Source organism: Akebia trifoliata, chromosome 14, assembly GCF_017979445.1.
Source record: "Akebia trifoliata isolate Shusen 1 chromosome 14, ASM1797944v1, whole genome shotgun sequence".
In the NCBI taxonomy this organism is placed as follows: Eukaryota; Viridiplantae; Streptophyta; class Magnoliopsida; order Ranunculales; family Lardizabalaceae; genus Akebia; species Akebia trifoliata.
The window spans coordinates 34,127,124-34,149,466 of record NC_141388.1 but is presented as its reverse complement, the minus strand read 5'-3'; the positions used below and the strand labels follow the sequence as shown (position 1 = coordinate 34,149,466).

At 34.6% G+C, this 22,343-nt stretch overlaps 3 protein-coding genes across 3 annotated transcripts; 1 reads left to right on the top strand and 2 right to left on the bottom strand.

The window, feature by feature from the left end:
* Positions 1–1,674: 1,674 nt before the first annotated feature.
* LOC147386906 (uncharacterized) lies at positions 1,675–7,930 on the top strand. Its single transcript, XM_086422262.1, has 4 exons — positions 1,675–1,882; positions 5,044–5,665; positions 6,223–6,511; positions 7,750–7,930. The coding sequence occupies exons 1-4, from the start codon at positions 1,750–1,752 to the stop codon at positions 7,798–7,800; spliced, it is 1,095 nt and encodes a 364-aa protein (XP_086278388.1). The 5' UTR covers positions 1,675–1,749; the 3' UTR covers positions 7,801–7,930.
* A 4,427-nt stretch (positions 7,931–12,357) lies between these two features.
* Positions 12,358–14,494, bottom strand: LOC147386905 (transcription factor MYBC1-like). The gene has a single exon (XM_086422263.1). It carries the CDS (start codon positions 14,320–14,322, stop codon positions 13,366–13,368), a length of 957 nt encoding a protein of 318 aa, XP_086278389.1. The 5' UTR covers positions 14,323–14,494; the 3' UTR covers positions 12,358–13,365.
* Positions 14,495–19,600: 5,106 nt separating this feature from the next.
* On the bottom strand, positions 19,601–22,343 carry LOC147386904 (uncharacterized). Its single transcript, XM_086423522.1, has 2 exons — positions 21,818–22,343; positions 19,601–19,781 (listed from the first exon to the last, which is right to left on the bottom strand). The coding sequence occupies exons 1-2, from the start codon at positions 22,334–22,336 to the stop codon at positions 19,776–19,778; spliced, it is 525 nt and encodes a 174-aa protein (XP_086279648.1). The 5' UTR covers positions 22,337–22,343; the 3' UTR covers positions 19,601–19,775.

Sequence of the window (22,343 nt, the reverse complement as noted above, 5' to 3'; positions counted from 1 at the left end):
GTCCAAATCTAAATCTAAATGGAATTTTAATATTTAACATGGTTTTAAATCTCGTCCGAGACTGAGTTTGTATTGTCCATGAGAGCAACTCCATCAGGTAACTTTACTTTTCGTCTCAATATTGGCATATTATCTCATTATAGAGAAGATGCTCTCCTCCAAAACCAAACAAGGTGTCCCAACCTCTAAATCTTTATTCATGTCTATAATTCACTATTTACATAATTAAAAATAATAAACTTGTTATTGGTAATGCAATTTTACTTATTACACCATAAGTTAAATATTAAAAATAATAATTAAAATTAAAATTTGTTGTTGGCAACCCAACGTTACTTGTTAAATTAATTTCATTTATTTCAACAAAAACAAAAATTACAAAAAAAAAAATTCATAATCAAACTTATTTTTTATTACCAATTTTTGTCGAATTTAGTTGAACAATTGATTAAATCTGAATTTTTAAATATTTTTATAAATATTCGATAACTTTTTTAAAAATATTGAATAATAATAATTAAAAATAAATAGAGGACAAAAATTATATTTAAAACATATTTTTATTGAAAGAGGGAATTCAAGAATGGCATTTACGTAAAATGATGGGGACACAATTGATATTTATACGAGATGAAAGTTAAATAGAGACCATTTCTATTTTTTTTTTCCTTCGTCTCCAATTCTAAATACGTGAATAGTAATTTAGAGAGTGTGTCTGAAATTTAGAGACTAGCTGGAGTTGCTTGAATGAGACAAACACATGTGGTGTCTCACATGTGCAAAATCGCATGAGACACACAAGATGACTCGGACAATATTTATGAAAATCTCAGATGAGCTAATAAAACTCACACGAGTCTATTGAGAGTTTGTCTACTTTAATAGAAATAATTAAATATTTATTATATAAATAAAATGTGACTTTATTATTAAGAATATCAACCAAGCACATAATCTATTAGCTTATTCCGTCTCTCACGCGATAGAATTGTTCATAAATATTGTTCCGAGTCATCTTATGTGTACAATAATGAATCATTAGGTTCCATAAGCAAATTATTATTCTTGGGATCTCCATCGAGGCATATCTCATGTATGCTATTATTCAACCTGATTCATGACCACCCATACAACAAGCCTTATTAAAATAGTAGAGATGAAAGGACTACCTTCTCTTGCTTACTTGATCAGAAATGATTCTATGATTGAATAGTAAAAATGCTATTTAATCGTATAAATCGAAGAGAGAGATCGAGAGAGGACTCTCTTGTAGGTTTAGCTAAACCCAACCCTTGTCCTGATTAGAATTGGCTACCTCGAACCTCCTAAATAAATTTTCTCCACCACGTCTTGGCATGCACCCCCTTTTTAGAGTATTGAAGTCAAATTATACTCGTATTGCATTTTTACAGTTCTTCAAATTTTTGACCGAATCATTAAATATATATTTCTAATTGTACACGAATTAATCCCGTAACGAATTTTTCCCGTACATTGAATTAGTAACTATGGGCTAGACTTTAGAAGTGTCCGTGTCCAATTAGATCTAAAAGATCCTTCCTCATTGGAACACGTGGGTATCTCTGATTGGACAGAAATAGCGACTTTCGGAGTTTTCGGGTCCTAGATCAACTGTTAACGATGCTGTGAGAGAGGAGGAATAAAGTCTTCTTTGGTCTCAATCTTCTAAGGACAAAAGAAGAGAGAGAGAGAGGGAGAGAGATTCTTTTCTTTCTCTCGCAAATCGAAATGGAATCTCTATCACCACCGGCGCACGTTAGCATCACCCAGAAGGAAAACGATGTACAAGCTTCTCCTCCTCCTCCTTCAGTAGATCCATTCTTGATGGAGGCTCTTCAGAACCCTCGCCATCGCCTCACCAGTAAGCATCATCAAATCTTTAATTGTTTGATTTGATTAGGATTTTTGTTCCTCTTTGATTTGATAGTCTTGTCTAGGGGTAAGGATTTGTTCAGGAATTTTCTTTCTTAAGGTTTATTACTCGAATCAGATCTCGAATTTTTGTTCGATTGTGGCGTCAATTTAGTGTAGATCCAGCAAATTTAGACTAATTATCTTGTGTTTTTATTCCGATTAATATCGATTTTCTTAATTTCTGATGTCAATTGGAATTATTAGCCTCGATTTATTTGAAATCCTAAGTAGATAAGACCAAATTATCGCTCTAATTCAATTACGTGATAACGTCCATTAAACGAGTATTTTCCTACAAAAGGATCTTCAAAGTTATCGCTCTAGCCTTGAAGCGTAATGCACCATTAGGATTTTTATTTTTATTGGTAAAAAAAAATATTTGATTTTTGTAGGTTTTAATGTTTCGACCACAATGGTTTTAGAGGCGAGCCTCGGGATGAGGTTCATTAAAAATGTCCTGAGGCATAAGGTTGAAAATTAAAAGCAGCTAAGCTTACGCCTTAGACCAAGAGGCACCCAAAAGGCATACCCCTCACGTTAACAATCTTAAATTTTGGAAACACTTTACAGCAAATTCTGACGTTAAATGCTTGAGACCACCGTCATTGGGATAAATGTATCAACTAGGAAAAATTCTGACGTGATCATTTGGGGCACAAAAGTTCCATAAGAGATTTCCTTCTTCATTTGGTCTGCTATTCAAGTGAAAATTCTCACAATTGACAACCTCATGGTTAAGGGAATCCCTTTAAGCGTACTTCTGTGTTTTGTGTGATCGAGCGTGGAAGCAGTTAATGACCTTAGTTATTTCCCCTATTCAAGAGAGGTATGGGCTCACTTTCTTCCGTTATTTGAAATTTGTTGATGCTTTCATCATCATTCTTAGACCTTTGGACCCTTAAAGGAATTCCTTTGAAAAAATTATGGTCAATAATTCCGTTTGTCTTGTGTTGGAGCATTTGGCTGGGGAGGAACAGCAGGGTCTTTCAAGGAAAAGAGCACTTTTTGCATGAGGTTCTCATGTCCATTCTTGGTCTCATGCTATACTAGAGCAAGAGCTTTAAAGAATTTAGAGGAGGATGTTTTGAGGATTTTTTTATGAAAGGGGATTCACATAGTGAGCATTGACTGTGTAGCTTCTTGTTTTTTTTTTTTTTCCAGCTACTTCTTTTCTTCTATTTTGATTGGTTGGCCGCCTTGGCCACTCTTCCTTCCCTTTTTCAATAAAATCTTTTGCCTATAAAAAAAAATTGAAGCAACTAGGGAAACACCATGAAATATGGAAAAAAAAATGATAGATAATGTGACCATACCTCTCGAGCAAAAGTCACAATGAATTACAAGATGATAGCAGATTTACCACTAGATTTGCATTAGTAGTAACCTATAGAGATGATTTCCTTAGCTTGGGTACAATCTAAAGTTAAGATTTTCTTAAGAACTTCAGCCCAAATATATGTGAATTTTTAGAACCCTGATAGCAGATGTAGGAAAAGCATAATTGGGACCAAATCAAGCACAGATTAGAAGGAGCAGACATAGAGCTTGCCATCACAGCTGCGGCGAATGAAGATGGAATACGCGAGATATCTCTTGCTTGAGGCATAAACACAAAATCAAGACAATTTGATGAATCTAAGTGCTTGATGTGTTTACCTTATCCCCTATCATTGACTCAATTTGTTGTATAAATCACATTAGTTTCATATCATACCATGTTGGTTAAGGTTGTACAATTGGTTGGATTGTAGCCAAGAGAGGAATCATCAATTTGATTTTTCCAACTGATAAATTGATTTTACAAATAAAAAAATGGTCATAATAAGTCCTGATGTGTTTCCTGTTTTTACTTTCCTTTTTCTGAAATAGAAATGATATGACCAGTCAAACTATGTTTCTTTGTTAAAGGCATATGTGGTTACCATGGAATGCCGTGGGAAAAGAGGAGTGAAATGTGATTTTCTTTTTGGTGGGAAGATGGGTATCCTTTATGTTGTCGAGAGTCGAGACTAGAGCGAAACATTATCTCGATTGTCTTGGTTGAGACAGTCTTGTTTTTCTCCTGACCTAGACAATGCCTTGAGATAAAATTTTAGACGTTTCCAAGAAACATATTTGATGCTGTTTTGGAACAGAAGAAACACTCTTTGCTTACCTATTGAATGGTAAATTGCACAGATCTGCAATAAAGTTTTTCATTGGGATGTTAATCTCTCTAAATAATCCCAAATCTTGTTAGACAAACAACCACCCTTTTACTTCACTAGAGAAAAATGATTGAGAATAAAGAATGTTTTGGAATCACCTAGGACTTATCTTATACCCTATTGGCAGGAAACAATGCTGTGATTATATTTTATCATTTCATATTTATTTTAAATCTTAATGTACATTAAAGTACTATTTCACTACAAATATTGGTATATCTGAGCCATATCAACATGACTCCCTAACCATAATTTTGTGTCAATTTGGGCTTGTTGGATGGTTTTAGAAAGCAGGATATCATTGCTAGGTAGGTTCATGTGGCTGACCTGCTTAAGTGTCAACACTAGTGACTTCAAATGGTCTTTAAAAATTGGGAGGTTGCAATTTCCATATATAAGGCTTCTTAGCCATATTGCACTAGGATGGGGAATGGATATGATATTTGTTGTTATCTTTGGTATAATTCTTAGCTTTTATGTGTTAATTTGGGGTATGCCAGACGCAAGCAAATATCACACATTTAGATTTCTTGAAGAACACTAGTGGATTAGTGGGCTTGCTTAAGAATTATAACAGAAAACATTGTTACCATTAGCATTTTGATATAGATTCTCTTTTTTGTTTGATTTTTTCCTTGTGATATGTATCTTTCCTTCAACTTTAGTTAATATCCAATATTTAAGTAAGAGACATTCTCGACAGGATATTGTAGAAGGAGAACAAGTGCTTATAATGCTTTTATGTTGGTTCTTCAGAAAAGAGAATTCCATTTATTTCTAATGCTAAAAACTCATGAATTTTAATATTTTTGTGGTGGCATGTCAAAAATGTTTTTGTTCATTAACTTGGGCACTTTCAACATTTTTTTATTCTTTTTTTTCTTTTGCTTGTACCTGTTAGTTCTGCGAATCGAGTTGGATATTCAGAAGTTCATGCAGAATCCTGATCAACAACAATTTGAGTTTCCACATTTCCCTACTTCATATCTTCGGCTTGCCATTCACCGAATCGCTCAGCACTACGGGCTGCAATCTATGATACTCGATAACCTCATTGATGGTCTCGGAACCGGAATAGTAGTGAGGAAAACAGCTGAAAGCAAATACCCAGATGTCTGTTTATCTGAAGTTCCAATACAACAGTCAGAAAACGATAAACCCGAACACGTTAAGATTGCCATCAAGTTGAGGCCAAAGCAAGCTTCCTTAAATGATGCAAATGGTTTGGGATCCAAACACAATAAAGTGAGGACCGTAGAAGAGAGGAAAGAAGAGTATGACAGAGCACGAGCCCGTATCTTCAATGGCTTTAGTAGTCCTGACTTGGTAGGTGCATATTCTCAGGCTACGATCGATGGTCGAAGTTTTTGTTCAAGTAGAGATGAGAGTGAAACTTGGAGGAATTTCATCAATGAGCCAGAGAAGGCTCATATTACAAGGGATGGTAGTACTTCAAGAGTCGCGATACTTAGAGACAGAGAGAAGGACCGTAGTGATCCAGACTATGACCGAAGTTACGAAAGGTACGTCTTATTTTTAGAGAGCTTGCATTGGCACACCCCAATTTCTTAAATTATTTAGAAAGCTGCTATTGGCACCCCAACTTTTACTTATTACACCCCAATTAAAAATAAAGAAAATAAGTGAATTGTTGAGAATAAGTAAAAGTTGGGGTGCTAATAGAAGCTCTCATGTTTTTTTGCTAGATTTCTATTTTTTGGGTTTAGGATTTTATATGAGCCTAATCATAATTGTAAATAACTACTGAAATTGTTTGAGCAAGTGTTATGATAGATTATAATTTGAGCTAAACCTTGGTAATGTTTGAAGAGTGTTTTAATCTTTAATTGGGGCGTGACAAATAATTTAAAAAATTGTGGTGCAAATAGCAGCTCTCATTATTTATCACACCCTAATTGAAGATTAAAACACTCTACTCAAACACTACAAAAGCTTTGTTGAAGTTATTACCTCAACATTATAACACATTCAAACAACAACAACAGTTGTTTACAATTGGAACAAAAGGTGTGTTGGATAATTGAACAAACTGAATACATTCCTCAAAAAAATGGTGCAGGTATGTAAGGGTTCCCCCGCCAAATCAAAGCTTTAGTTTGGGGCCTTTCGATATGCAGAGCTTCCAACCTTCATATATTCAGTATGAAACTGGTTTTCCTAAAATGAATCAGTTGCCGAGGACCCAAACGCCCCTCAATTACAGGCCTTCTGCAAGTCCAAGTGTGAGCCCTTTCAGTGCCGGTGGATTGAGTCAGACTTCTGGGGATGCCGCTGTTTATATGCATTGGCCTAGTCCTGCAATGATGTACACACAGTCATATGGGCACTTTAGACATGGTGTTTTCCAGGTAGGCTACTACACTTGATTACTTGTGGCTCTCTGTCATTCCATTAAATGGATCCCATCCCACTTTGGATATCTAGTTGGTTATAATAGCAAGTCTCAATTCATGAGTAATGACAAACACCAGGGGAGGTCGGATGATCAATGCAGGTCAAATTTTACATTTGGGAACACCTAGTAGAACCCAGTGGGCGCAGCTTTTCTCTTCTTCCCTGGCGTTTGTCACCAATTACAGCTTGCTGTATAGAATAGAACTGTTGCCTATAAGATATATCTGGTGTATATAGAACTCTGAAAAGATTTGATCCATGAGTTCGCAGTTGTAGCCTTGTAGAAGGTACGGGTGCAACTTGGTTGGGTTTGGGTCAAATTGGAACCGAACTGACTTAAATTGGTTCCACTAAACAAGAACAACAACCGAACCAAACCAAAATAAGGTTCTATGGGTTTGCTAATATTCTATAAACCTGCTTGGAAGTAACATATTTTTAATAAAAAATAATGAACATAAAATATCATATAATAAATCATTAACCTATCCATAGAAAAAGTCATTGAATAATTCATAATTAATATATATTTATTTATTACATGATGGTTCGGTTTGGTTCTTGGTTTTAAACAAGACTTGAATTGAGAATTGAACCAAACTGACCGGTTCTCCATTTTCTTTACCTAGAACGGAACCACTTGTTCCAAACCGAACCAAACCAGTCCAAAGTGATTGGTTTGGTTTGGTTCAGTTCTTGTTTTAAACTGAACCAAGTTGCACCCTTAGTCGTAGGCAGTCTCATACTCATTTCACATAATCGCATGGGCATTCCAGAAATGTTGTTTGAAAATGGGTTGGTAAGATTTAAGAGAAACGGTTTTCAAGAGAAAATCAATTCCTCAAGGAAATGGTTATGTGAAAATGGGTTTCCTAAGAAAATGTTTCAGGTGTTTAATTGCACCTACAAAAAAAATGCCAAACAGAGTGTTGGTTTTTAGTTTTCAAGATCAAGGTAATTTTGAGAGAATAACGTTCAAGAGATGAGGAAATTTTTTTTTGACAAAGATGGGAATGTTACTTTCCCAGATTAAATGATTTCCTGCAATCATACACCTGCAAGTCGCATTTTCAATATTTTTTTTAAAGAAAAAAAAAACATTTTCCTGCTGTTTTGATAATTAAAAGGAGCATAATCTCTAAATTAATTACTTCTTTCTGATCATTTTATCCTATTATCGCTGTTAATGCAGGCACCATTATATCACCAACCCTTGAGCTTTGATTACTCCCAAAACCGCTAGGAGATTTGGGAACTGTCGATTCATGGATCTATCTGTATCGAGGTGTCTCTTAGATTATCTTGAGTAGGTAACATTGTGGAAGATTGTTTTGACATAGTCTATTTCAATTTTAGTTTATCTTTATTTTTTTTATTTTTCTCTTTTCTTTTCTTTTCCTTCTTATTATCAGCTAGGGACAATAAAAATATGGGTCCTTAGGGCATATGTTAAAATACATTAAATACACCTTGGGAGCAAGAAACTGGAGGTATTTTTGGTAAAAAACAATTTTTGAGGGCAATTTCGGTAGAAAATCCAGATCCCAAGGTGTATTTAAGGCACTTTACGTGCTCCCTAAGGGCAGATCATAACAAAATCCTTAAAAAAAAAAATTATTACTGCCACTTCTTGCATGAATTTGGGTCTCTGATTCTCCCTCCCAATTGCTTTTGGTGTGTAGTTAGTCTTCTAAGTGAGAGTTTGGTTTTTAATTTTATTAATTGGTGTACTATAAGTAAACTTTGGTTTTTAAATGAGAGTTTTCTATTATTAATTATAATTAACAGATAAAAGAGTAACATATTATATTTTGGAGAACTATTGCCACCAACTTTTAGTCATTAAAACCCAATTAAATTAAATTAAAAAAAGAAAAAAAAGAAAAGGATGAGAATAACATTTTCTCACTTTGGAAAAGAACATAAGTTCTGGATATTTTCTTCTTTTTTGATGGAGAGCCACCGGAGAGCACATAATCAACATAAAGAGGTTAGAGTAGATGATGACTGTCGTTGGTTGGTGGATTATTGTAACATACCGCTTTTTTTTTTTTTTCCTTTTGAATCTGCTGCAAGTTTAATGAAGAAAATTTTGATGTGGAAATATTAATTCTTATTTTAAATGGCATGGGTGATTTTTTTATTTATTTATTGGGGGTGTGAAATAATTAAAGTAATTGGGATGTAATAAGTAAAAGTTGGTGTGCCAGTAGAATCTCTCTATATTTATTAATGTTCGTGCAACTCATCTATGTGGAACATGGTTGAGACTGAGTTGATCCCTCCGAGTCATCTTTTCTCAGATGAGTCAAGATAACGAGCATGGATGATAATGGTCTCCTCTTAGGAAATTTTTATACAATGACCTAAATACCCTCAACCCCTAGCTAGAAAACCTGTTGACAATTCTCTCCCAAAAACGACTCATCTTATAGATAAATTAAATTATCCCATTATCTTCGAGTTCGTTTACAAAACCCACCCTTGTTTCTTCTACCAAAATAAAATATCCATTGTCTTTGACTTGTCAAAATTTTTCTTTAAAGAGGTGATGTTGAAAATCACGGTAAAAAACTAGGGTTGAAGATCATTTTATGCTGTGCGTGTGAACGTGGGGATTAGAGAGAGAGAGAGAGTTGATGTAGCAAAAAAAAAAAAAAAAAATTATTACTTGACCTAAGTCAACCTATGGGGATCTCAACAGTATGAAAACTCAGGACATCTCAATAGAGATTCTATTACCATATTAGCATAGTGGCATTAGCAAAAGTTGGTGTGGCAATAGCAGCTCTATCTCAAACATTTACCAATTTTTTATTTTATTTTTTGACAAGAGGAATGGAAGACATCATTCACTGACAGAGAGGTCCTCCAGCCTATAATACCGAGGGTATGAGCTATCACATTGCCATGCCATGGGACTAAATTATACTAATAATAAGTATTAAAATAAGCCTTGAGATTGAGAGTATCAAAGGTCAATGATGAGGCCTAAGATTTGGCACACCCATCATGCCTGACCCATAAATTAAAGAAGAGTCTGTGTTTTAGCTGGAAAATCCGTTTTGAAAATCATTTTCAGGAAGAAATTGTCCACATCTATTTTATCAATAAATTCATTTTTCATGTAAGATGCATAACAATTTTTAAGCCCTATTTAATAAATAAATTTTCAGAGAATTTTTTTTAAAGATCAACTCTCTTATACGCAAAGGATCTTGTGATAAAAATGTTCTAAGCAAACAAACAAATCCTAAAATGAAAAATGGAGTTGCAATTGTCCTGAAATTTTAAAACAGAAAATGTTTTCAATAATTGGTAATTGAAGATTCGAGGGAGAGGCCCCCCCAAGTTTTCTCTCACTTCCAATTCAGACCCAACTTTGTTTGAATTGGGTGCCCTTAAGGATGAGAGTCACAATCCAGTACCGTTCGTCTACGTGGAAAATAAACACATTGGGATGCGTGCACAGCTTTGATTAGGAGCCCAAGGTGTTATAAACTCCAACTAAAGTGTGCCACATAAACACTGTTCCTATTTTATAGAAACGGGCCACCATACTGGACCACACTAAGGAAAAACGAAAAAAACCACTTCCTTCCTCCACATGCTCATCCAGTTACAAAACGAGTTCCATGAACGCACACAACTGCATGTTGAAAAACATCTGAACCTAACTTTAGTGTCCCCGAAAATAGCTTCTCTGATGAACAGAACAATCCTTTAATTGTTGAACAACTGTAGCAAGCCCTAATATTGCTGTTGATAGAAGGAACCATAATGAAATGGAGTAAAAGAATTCGCACCTAGCTACCTTGTTCATTGGAAGTTACTATGGTAGGTCTATATATAAGGACAAGAAGAATCCCTTCTACTAACAATAACTAGTTTGTCATCAAGGCAAGCTCTATACTTTTCACAATCAATACTACTTAATCGATACAATTGTTTTTTAGAATAATCACATAAGAAATGAACCCCCTTTTTTCAAAAGAATTATAATCACTAATAATATATATATTTTTTAATAATCACTAATAAAAAAGAGAACTATAATAAAATAATTTCAACAATATATATAGTACACTACTTGCAAGTACTAACACTTGTTGCATCTGATCAACATAATTTTTGTCCGAAAATGGGTTTTGTACTCATTTGTGTAAAGTGTACTTCAGGCTCCCAAAAACCTACAGCCCACATCTCAGATGTTTGTGCCCTAGGAATGGTGCACGCAGACAGACGTTAAGTGGAAATCTTGCTGCCTTCAAGAGCAAGGCACACACACAAATACAATCTTATATTACATCTAAGATGGTCAAGATGACCAACCTCCATGAAAATGTATACAAGACAAGGGACTTGGAAATTTATGCTATCATGAGATGAAGTTCTCTCAGAATGTAAATTCATAAACATTGCAGTTTGATTCAGCCATAACAGAGTGAAACATAATGAACTTTGACATTTAAAATTGATCTCTTTCCCCTTAAACTTAAAATATTCTAAAGATCATTCAGCCCACAACTATATTTGGATCACAAGATGGGTTCATTTAAATATTGCATCAAGCATCTAGGCAAATAAAGTTTTTATTCCGAGAAAATATCACTCTTCGGATAGAAAGAAGAGTTGATCACCATAGAGTGAAACATAATGAACTGTAAAGAAAAAAATACAGAAACTATGGCTAAAAGATAAGTTACTAACAGAATAAAGGGGAAATATATTTGCTTTCTATATTTGTAGGCATAGAAAGTATGTTTAATTGTTCATCTGGTTTGAATGGTAACATTGTATTGGGATTTCAAAAGGCCAAGCAGAACATAGTGGATTAAGACTTTATACCGTGTCTGGTTGAGAATTGGACATTTCCAAACAAGAAGGAACAAAGTTAAAGACATCTTTTGGATATGAGAAGCAGAAATAACTCATTAATGGAAGGGGGAGTGTTTTGAGTATATATTTTCCTCTACTCTGTGGTGTGTCATACCCAGTTAAGCCCCGTGACCCTCTTATATTCATAGTTCTCCCCATCTCCAACAGATCAGTCTTTTGGAGTAGTTGGTTGGTTGACGGTATAGTCCGGAAGTGCCAACTTAGCTAAGGTGGTAAAATGTGTGCTGTTCCCATATCCTAGTTTCAAACCCCCTCGAACTTACATTCAAACCCCCTCATACTAACATTCAAACCCCCATGTGGTTATACCACAAACCATTGTTCAATTCCTCTCTTCACCTGCTTACCTATCGAGAAAATTTGTAATGGAGATACACGGTACATATCTTTGGCCATTGTAACTTTTTTAAGGCTCTTCCATCATGAAGAAAATTCTTCTCCAACTTTTCCCATCCTATATGCTGTTTGTATCCAAACCCCAGTGAAAATTCTCTCTCTCTCTCTCTCTCTCTCTATATATATATATATATATATATATATATCTTTTCTGTTTTTCAGACAGAGGTTGTTTCTGAAAGACAGAACAATCTTATCTTTCTTCTTCTCACCTCTTTCACCTTTTTTTTCTTGAGAGGGACTGTATTTGTGAAACAAAGAAACAATCCCTTCTCTATCTCTATTCTGTTTTAGACGAGTTGTATTTATCCAACACAGAAATAATAATCCTCTATTTTTTGTTGTTTCTTTCCTATTTTAATTTTTTGCTCTACCATTCTCTCTTCTACATTTTTATGTGCATTGTTTATCTCACTATCCAAGAAGCAAAACATGACAATGGCTTTGTTAGTACAAAAAATCTACTTCGTTTACAGCATTCAACATGAAAATATTTTAATAGTAATTGATGATCAAGTAACATAATTTGATAAGCCTTTTTGGCCATGTCTTACATAATCAAGTACCATTCATAATACACAAGAGCTACTCCGAGAAGTACTTGATAACTGATCAATTTCAACGTTGAAAGTTCAGGTAGATTTCAACATTCTTAGAGCATTGAAATATATCTAGCATTCAAATAACATCAGAATTTTCTGAAAAGCGCCCCCCCTTATGCCCAGGGGGAGGTGGGGTTCATTTTCCTACTCACAGCAGAATTATACAATTTACAACAAATAGAAACAAACAACTCCATCGTTCAAATCCTTCATCTTTACATAAGAACAAACTGAAACACTTAAGAACATATCTACCCAGAAGAGCCATCCGGTACTAATCCCATTCGGAGATCCATAAAAGAAAGCATAAATGTCACCCCCCACCCAATCCATAGGATGGTGTTGCCGCCACTTCGACCATCACTATAACACCACCACCCAACATAAAGGCTCCAACAGAAAGTGATTCCCAAATTACCATGACTATGAAGAAAACCCTTAGAAGTCTAGACCAACAGAGAAAGAACATCACCACAATTATACCAAGTTTACAACCACTACCGTCACCTTGAATAACATCACGACCAATATCAGTCATCAGAAGCGACGGGTGGAACATACAAGTACCGCCAATTTTTATTACGCCGAGCAAAAATTCAAGGAATTGACCAAAGATTATCCAAATTGACACTTAATAGCACCTAAAATTGGAACCATTTGTAGAACTTCATACACATAATGCATGCAATTCTAGGATCTAGAGAGGGAATTTTGACATACCCCTATGACCAACATACTAACAACAATGAAAATGGCAACAACAATAACAACAATTAAAACCCTAAATCACACTAGACCCAATTCTCCCACAATCCTACCTATCATTCTCCAACACAATTCCAGAAAACCCAAACAAGGAATCGGAAATAAAACATGGAAACGAAATAAGAAAGGAGACTTATTACCCAAATTCAATCATCTCCATTAGGAAAAAGAGTCAGAACCTTCCTTCCTCCACCGCCTCCTCCTCCTCCCGTTGCCGACTCCAAATCCTCCACGTAAGAAGGCTGATGAGCACCAACTTGTGCTGCCATCCTATGAACTTGCGGTGGCGGCTGTCGCGTCAAGAACCCATGCTCAAATTGCCCACCTGGTGGCGATCCGAACTGGCCCACTTGTCTTTGATGGTATTGCTGTTGTTGTTGGGCAACTGCCACAGCCGCAGCAGCCATCTGTTGATGGTGGTGATGCTGCAACGCCTCTGCAACCGGTACAAACGGTAAGAAATGACCTGGAGCAGGGCGACCCGGATGCAAGAAATGGTGCGGCACGGGTGCGCTCGCAAACAAATGATCCGTAGCTGCATCAGCTGCCGATAAAGTACCACCACCACCTCCACCACCACCACCAGTTGAAATCCCCTGCATTCTCTTGAGATAAAGCCGATACTTTTGTAAGTGACTCGCTACGTTTTCTCGAGTCAACCCATCGACACTCATCAACTGCATTATAGTCTTGGGGACAGCGTTCTTGATCCCGAGATGGGCTACGGCATCGACAAATCGTTTATGTAATTGAGGTGTCCATACGAGTCGAGGACGTTTAAGGGTACGAGCGGGTTCATCGCCCGGTGGAACAGAACCTAATTCGTTGGAATCAAAGTCGGAAGAGTGAGGTAGGGATGGAGGAGGAGAGGGAGCTGTGTGTTGTTGGTGATGGGGTTGTGAAAGTGGTGGTGGTGGTGGTGGCGGTGGTGGTGGAGGGGGTTGTTGAGAATTGGGGGAATTAGGGTTAGGGATGTCAAAAGCTAGGGCAAGATCAGTAGTAATTAGGGTTTGGGAGAGAGGGATTAGTTCATCAGGTGATGGTAGGTCTTCTTCCCATCTTGAAAACCAATTTGAATTGGAATTGGAGTCTTCTTCTCTCATGATTTGTTCTATGAAAGAGAGATGTTGTTTGTATTTGTGGTTAGGGTTTGAAGTCTGTGTGGATTTGTGGAAAGAGAGAGGAGAGAGGAAGAGAAGTAGTCATTGGTGAAGAGGGGAGAGATGTTCGAGGTGGATCTTGTTTTCTATCACCTCTTTTTATTTTCTTTTCCGGGTTTTGTGGGTCTTAGAGTGAGTGAATGTTTGTAAAATTACAGATCTAGGACATCATTATGGGTTGGGTTGGGTTGGATTTTATTTCATCCCATATCCGTTAGGGTTGTCCATGGATTTTTGGGTCAGATTCGTTGAGATTTAATTTCGATGACAACGATCCAATTTTATATCTTATATTATGGGTTGGGTAACGATCCAATTTTATATCTTATATTATGGGTTGGGTATTCGATATTTGATTCATTGAGATTTAATAGTTCTAGATCTGGATCAAGGATTTGGGTTTCAATAAAGACTGAATCCGATAAATATTTGATTTTATATCTTATATTATATCTGTTAGGGTCATCGATGGATTGGATCAAACTTGATAGCTGATCCATTTAGACTTGATAACTACATTTTTGGATCAAGGATTTGATTTTACATCTTGTCGAATTAATTTTTGGATCAACCATGAATTAATCCAATGAGGACACGACGTGATAATGTGTTTGAAACAAATGATTCAAGGAAAATGACTCTAGCATCCTAATATTAAAATACGGATTTCAATGATTGTGATTTATATATCTCGATGATTTATATATATCTTATCGATACTTATCCCAACAATAATCTCAATAATTGGATTTTGTGTTTTATTTGTCCGAGTCATTTGTTTTTCATGAGTAAATGGGTTGATTATGTCTCATGATCGAACAAATGAATGCGACTATTTAAAGACGGAATTCAATGATTGGGAACTTGGGATTTATAAGTATGACAATAATGAGGTTTTATTAACTTGTGCCCTGAGAGTACATGTTAAGGTGCAATAAATACACCTTGGAAATAAGCATTTCCGAGTAGTATGGTAAAATAAATTCTTTTGAGTGCATTTTTGGTAGAAAATTCAATTTTCAAAGTGTATTTAATACAAAACCCCACAATAATATATACTCCATTGATGTTTTTCAGAGCATAAATCCCAATCATTAGATTTTATTTTACAAGATTGGAATCATGTATTTTTCTTTTCTTTTCTTTTTTTTGATTGAATCAACCTATCCCGAGTCTCATATTGTATATCATATTTAATATATATTTTTGTAAATCAATTTGGCTTCAATTGAATGTTACGTATCATATAACATTAGGTTGGACATTAAAATGAAAATTTTGATGGGATCCTATTCTAGTCTGAATCTAATAAATTTCTTATAGGATTGATAATTATTATGTTTCACTTGAACTTGACCACGATCTATTAATAGATTTAATATCCATGGATTAAAGTGGGACATTACAACTATCTATTGATCTTTAGAGTGTCACGGTTACTATTACAATCACAATTATTCCAATAAGAAAAAGAAATGAATACTAATATCAAAGACCTCATGAGGACGTTAAGATTGTCTACCACTTTTTTTTTTTTTTCAATAATACCCCTATTTATTTTTATTATTAGTGAAAAAGATAAGGGTATGTTAGTCTTTTACATGATAAATACATTTATTATGTCATTAATAAATGTATTTATTATTTTAACATTAATTGTCAAGTCATTTATTAAAAAAAAAATATTTAAATCAAAATACTTAAATGCCCTTACTATTTATTATATAAAAGACCAATACCCCTTGTCTTTTTCACTAAAAAATAAAATAGAAAGGAGTATTATTGAAAAAAGAAAAGAAGTGACGAACGATGATAACGTCCTCATGAGATAATGCACATACCATTCCCCATAAAAGAAAAATCATGGTTGCTCATTGATATTGAGTAGTCATGTGAGTCATTACACCTTGAGCAAAACCAATTTGAACGTTTTAAAATTTATTTATTACTACATTTATAATCAAATAATCGTATAAGAAATCTTATTATAAGTGTTGAATACGAAAAAATTCATTTTTCATAAATAATAAATTCTAAATATTGATAATTTTACATCAAAAGCACAAAATTCGATTGACTTAGCCAAGTTTTGATAGTAGAAATACTATGTAATCTCTAGAAAATGTACAAATAAATTTTTTGTACTAATATATATCTAGAATGATAGCATTGATTTGTAAGATATCTATGATTTCTCTCTCATCTCGGCCATTTGTTTGATGAAGAGACTTTCCATCACCATGAACATTGGGATTTGCTGAAAAATGTAGATTTCCTAGAGATCAATACCGATATTCCTGGGATTATCACACATTTTTCTCTATTAACTAGATTGATGTTTTCAAAATATTGGACCCCAATAGCCTCCAAGACTAGGATGACTCGCCCAAGTCATCTTGGCCTTAGACGAGTTTTAAAACCATTAATGTAACAACATAATAGGCCTACTAGCCAGGGGTAGATTTACAATGGGCACTGCTGGGGCACTTGCCCCCACAAGAATTTTTAAATTTTATGTATTAGTGAGCTATTATGACATATTTTAACAGTGGATCAAAAAATCTGTCATTATTGTCCCCATAAAAAAAATTTCACTCTTGATTGCCTCCACATGGGAAAAATCCTAGCTCCGCCTTGCTACTAGTAGTAATATTAAAAGATAACTTCTATGATAATAATTGAGACTTTTCTCCATTTCTCTTTCTGATAGTTTTCTCTTTAGGTTTTCTAAAAATTCCTAAAAGAAGATCTCAATAATCATGACTTCTTTGGATACCTATTGGGGGTACCTGAAAAATTGAAGTCAATGGAACAAAATGAAGTCTGGGATCTCGTCTATAAATAATCATATCCATGATAATAGATCCAAAATCAACTAATTGATTCCAGATATAACATCTAGTAATCGGGCAACTTGGTACCCATTCGCATTTCCCACCTAATGAAGAACATTCTGTGTGTGAGAGAGAGAGAGAGAGAGGCATTTTAGTAAAATAATCATAATCAGTTAGAAACATTTTGTCTTAAACTTTTCTTTTTTGTTTGGGTTTTTGTGTGTGTGTTGTGGCTTTGCTTTGGTCATTTGAGTTGTTGCAACAAGTCCCCTTTTTTGAGGTATAAAGATGGATCATTAAGTAAAAGTAGGGCAGTGAATATGTGAGTAATTCATTAAAATAAATGTACAAGAACACAATTGGAAGTAGATTGCTATAATGAATTGCAATGAATAATGCCTTTTTTTGGGAAATTTATCAAAAAGGTCATGTATGAGGTTAAAATTACTGGTTCAGCCAAATTTTAAAGATATTTATCAACCGTATACCCATTTTAGTATTTATTTATTTTTACCAAAATGTGCATCAGCTTGTCACCTTTGTGATTTTAATAATTTAGCCTTCTTCCCAATTTCAAATAAAATACAATCTCTTTTTTTTTTTAACAGGATTATAAAAAAGTTAGAACTGCATTTAGGGTTTTAAGTTCATTTTAGGTAGAAGAAGGGTATAAAGGTAAATGCAGCTAAATTGGCATATTTTCCTTTAAAAAAAATCTGTTCATTTGTATGAATTTGACAAAAATGGTATTAAAAAAAATCAGTTTAATGTCCGTATAATAGATAGCTCTTTCCATAAAAATAAGATAGATACCAAACATGTGTTTAGACCAGACATTTTGACCTAATATTAGACCACTTCGATAAAGTACCCTAGTTCATTTTTTTTTCTTTTTCCCTTCATTTATTTTTTTCTTTTCCTTTCGGTTGTTTTTATTATTATTTTTTTTTTTTATGGATAGCTTCATGAAAAATTATATTTCATTGTATATGACAAGCAATGTTAGCAATGTTTTAAAACCCCCATGGGATATAGACTTAACTTTTTGCACCACTAATAGAACTGTAAGTTCGGCGGGTCAAACATAAATCCAATGGGTTCAACCTACACGTTTGGGCACAATTAACTAGGGTTTGGACAATTTTTTGTGTGAATTAAATTGGGTTAGGTTTGGCATAGACATTGAATTGCCTGATTTGTCTAAACCTGAATTTAATATGGTTATAATTTAAAAATATTTTTAAATAACTTTATTTCTTTTGCTTTCACAATTCACATTTAGGGAAGTATTTCAAGGTCCTAAAGAGAGCTAAACATTGTGCCAAACATTTTTTCAAAATAGGGGTTTAAAGTTTTGGAATGGGCTGATTTTTTGTGAGGATGATCTCTATGGTGAAGAGATCATCCTCACTAAAAATCAGCTCATTCTGAACCTTCTAACCCTAGTTTATAAGTTGAAGAATGGTGGACAATTCGATTTTTGTAAATCACTTTTGATAGGGTTTGAAGTTTTAGAATGAGGAGATCATCCTCACCAAAAATCAACCCGTTCCGAAACTCCTAACCCATACATTGAAAAAATGTTTGGCACTCTTTAGGGCCTCCGAACGCAACCCATTTATGTATCACTTATCTTATATAAGTCATTAACTATATTATCTAATATTAATGAGGAATGAGCTAACCCGACTTGCGTTGGGCTTGGGTTGAGTGTTAGGAAGTTGTGGTCATGCCAAAGGTTGGGTAGGGCATGGGTTAATCCCCAATCCATCAGAGTTGCAGCCCTAACCACAACACCAAGGTGGTTTTGTTGGATTGGTTATAAGGCATCACGACTAGCACAACGTCATAGGTTCCAATCTCAAAAGGAGTGACTTGGGGAAATCAACTTAGGGAAATTACCATATAGGATTCCAAAAAAGGGATGCCCAAACAAATACATGGGAAAAGATACCCTCAAACACATGCAAAACATAAGGCAAGGCGATCACTTTGGCAAGGGTTTCGTAAAGGTAACAAGGTAGTTTAAGACTTCCAAATTGTCGAGGGAATGCTAGTTTTTCAACAAATTCCAAGGAACTTGAACGCTAATAATGTACTAACTTTAAGGGAAATTTGGTGGGATGCTAAACCTAATTCCTTAAGAGTATTTATTGTTGTTTTGTACAGGAGAAAGATGGTAAGTTATTTTTTGACCTTTGGGCATAAGGAAAATCGCTATGCCCCGTGCATTTTCCCTGATTTTGGATTTTTCAACGTAAATTCATGAGTTGTGGTTGATTTCTTCTCTTGTTTATTTTGTACAATAATTTCAAATCCCAAGATTGAAGGATAGAGTTTTTCCAACACGACTCACTAGATTATCCACAGAACACCAATTTCAAGTCCAAAGATATATACTTTAATTTCATATAATAATAATAATAATCAGTCCCATAACACATTTATTTCTTGATTGATCATTTCATTGTGGAAACAAAGTAAGGAAATTAAACTGGAAAGTGTCAAACTGAATTAGTAGTATTGTATTTGTATGATGAGAGGGCGGTCATCACCATCCGCTTACACCTGCAACAAGTTCAAAATATGTACACCTTAATTCCCTAAAAAAAAGAGCTTAAGTTATAGAAATTTAAAAAAATAAAATAAAATGTGCAGTGTGTGTTTCAAAACTGAGGATCCATAACAATGAGAAAGAAACTGACTAGAAATCGAGAAAACAATCACACACATGAGACATATATACATGGTTTACGACTAAGCACTATGCTCCCATGGGTGACAATGGTTGATCATCTTTTGTTCCATTCTCCTTTGTAAGGGAAGTCTCAGCTCATTATCTATCATTGTCTATCATTGTTGATTGTTCCATACTTTCTAGGTCTTCCCTAACTCTACAGTGGCACTGTATTGAAGTCGGTGGAGGATAGAAAGAGAATTCTATGGGTCCTAACACCTTTGTGATATATGTTGGTTCTTTACTTTAAAGAGTGAAAGTTGAAAAAACAATCTCTAAGACTCTTTAAAAGTAAATGTTAAAATATAGAGGGGCTTCTCTCTATTTGTAGAGAATCTCCAAGACGAGTTATTTTAATGTTAAAAAATTAAAAACACTTTTTCTTACTAAAGGTTGTTGAGCCCACATGGATTATCACATTGGCAATCCAACACAACGTTCTTTTAATATATATATTAAAAAATAAAAAAATATTTTTGAGATTGATCCAAAGTGTTGAAAATGCACGACTAACGAACTCGCAAAATTTCAAATTAAAATTTAACGACGAAAAACAATATTCAAAATTCTTAGAATTTTATTCTTTACAAGCTTGTGACACCAGATCATATTTTTGGATGTCAAATTGTGAGTTCACGACCCTTACTAAGATTGAAGTAGGTTTTAGGAAATATTTGTTTGTAAAATAAAATAACATTAAATATAATAATAGAAAAAGAATTGTTGAGTATGTTAGGGTTGGGATCAAATTTTACACTAGTTAAAATAACTTTTGTTACTTTTTTTAATACAAAAGATGCTCTTTATTTTAAGAGTCATGATAATTTGACTACCCCACATGGCACACTCAATCGACTCTCCTGCCGTCACAAGTTCGAGAATCGTAAATCTGTACTCCTTGGGATACACAGTTCCCTCAGGATATACATTTTTATGAGGAAGTATAGTTTTGTATTCTGAGGCATATAGATGCACAGTTCTCGAACTTGTCACGTTAGGAGAGGCAATTGAGTGTGCCACTTGGGATAGTCAGATTATCACGATTCTTATTTTAAAGAACATTGTTGGAGATGCTCTCATTTTAAAGAACATTGTTAGAGAATCTCTAGCCTTTACCCATAGTCATACTCAAATTTAAACTGTCACTTTTGACACTCCCATCCTAGAACCAAACTTATACCGAATAGATTTTTACGCAAACTCAAACTCAAACTCAAATCAAAGGAGAGTTTAGTAAAATTCAAATCCCAACGGTAATATCTTACATAAGAAAATTACTTTTCATACCAACTTAGTAAGTTTCAAATATTACCAAGTGTCGTCGGTCCCATACGGAATCCACATCGACAATCCAACATCAGAGCCTTCTAGATTTCATGGAAAAACTCATTAAAAAAAAAGTTTTTGGCATCATCCAAGATGTTGAAAATGGACGGCTACCGAGCTCTCAAATTTAAAATTAAAATTCAATGGTGAAAATTAACATTTTTCTATTTTTTTTTTTTTTCCAGAGTTTCTAAAATTTTGTCCCCTACAATTGTGGGATTGGATCATGTTTTAGGATGCCACAATGTGAGCTCAAGACCCTCCATAAGATTTGAAATCTTACTAAGTCAAATAGGTTAGCCTGAGTTTTTTAATTTATCACTAGAGTGCTTCATATAATGAAGCTTTTACTCAAACTTTTACATAAATTTGAGTAAAAATTTGAGTCATGGCTGGAGATGGAAGAGCCGGGAAGCGACTCTACGATGGAAACATGAGCATCCTCAAAAAATTATAAATTAGGTATAATTATACCTTAAACTCTTCATCCGCTAAATTGAATTATTTTGCTTAACTAAAAATAAAAAAATTCAAATTTTACCTCTGAAATCAAAGAAAACACTTCTTCTTCTTCTGGTTCTGAGTATATCTCTTTCCCACCTCCACACGCCTTGCTCTCACATTTGGGGATTTTCTGAAATTGCTCTATTGGTAACTTCTCAGACAAAGCCCCAACATAAAATTCCAAGAAATCTGAATCAACCTCAATTCCAGTAACCGATACCCATAGTAACATTCTCTTTGCTTTGATCCCAGAAACATCAGAAATCACTCCGTATTTCAATTTCCCTTTGATCTTCTTGTCGTACAAGACGAGATAGTCGAATTGGACGGAACATTGGCGTTTGAGATCGATTTCGAAGTCTCCGCTGTCGGACAGAGAGTATGTTTGGACGGCATCAGGAATGAGACCTTTAGGGAATCCGTATTTGGGGAGGAGATCGTGAACAGTTGTGATGGAATCTGAGAGGCTTTCTGTAATGGAGAAAGCTTGATGTTGAAGAAGGATTATTGTTGTTGAAAAACAGAGGGGAGAGAGGAAACAGAGCGAGTTTGCCATTTTTTTT

Excerpts from the sequence above, each read along its gene's own strand:
- LOC147386906 (XM_086422262.1), top strand. The coding sequence starts at position 1,750 with ATGGAATCTCTATCACCACCGGCGCACGTTAGCATCACCCAGAAGGAA. Across the intron at positions 5,666-6,222 it reads TATGACCGAAGTTACGAAAG|GTATGTAAGGGTTCCCCCGC; the intron begins GTACGTCTTATT and ends AAAATGGTGCAG. Across the intron at positions 6,512-7,749 it reads TTAGACATGGTGTTTTCCAG|GCACCATTATATCACCAACC; the intron begins GTAGGCTACTAC and ends CTGTTAATGCAG.
- LOC147386904 (XM_086423522.1), bottom strand. The coding sequence starts at position 22,336 with ATGGCAAACTCGCTCTGTTTCCTCTCTCCCCTCTGTTTTTCAACAACA.
- LOC147386905 (XM_086422263.1), bottom strand. The coding sequence starts at position 14,322 with ATGAGAGAAGAAGACTCCAATTCCAATTCAAATTGGTTTTCAAGATGG.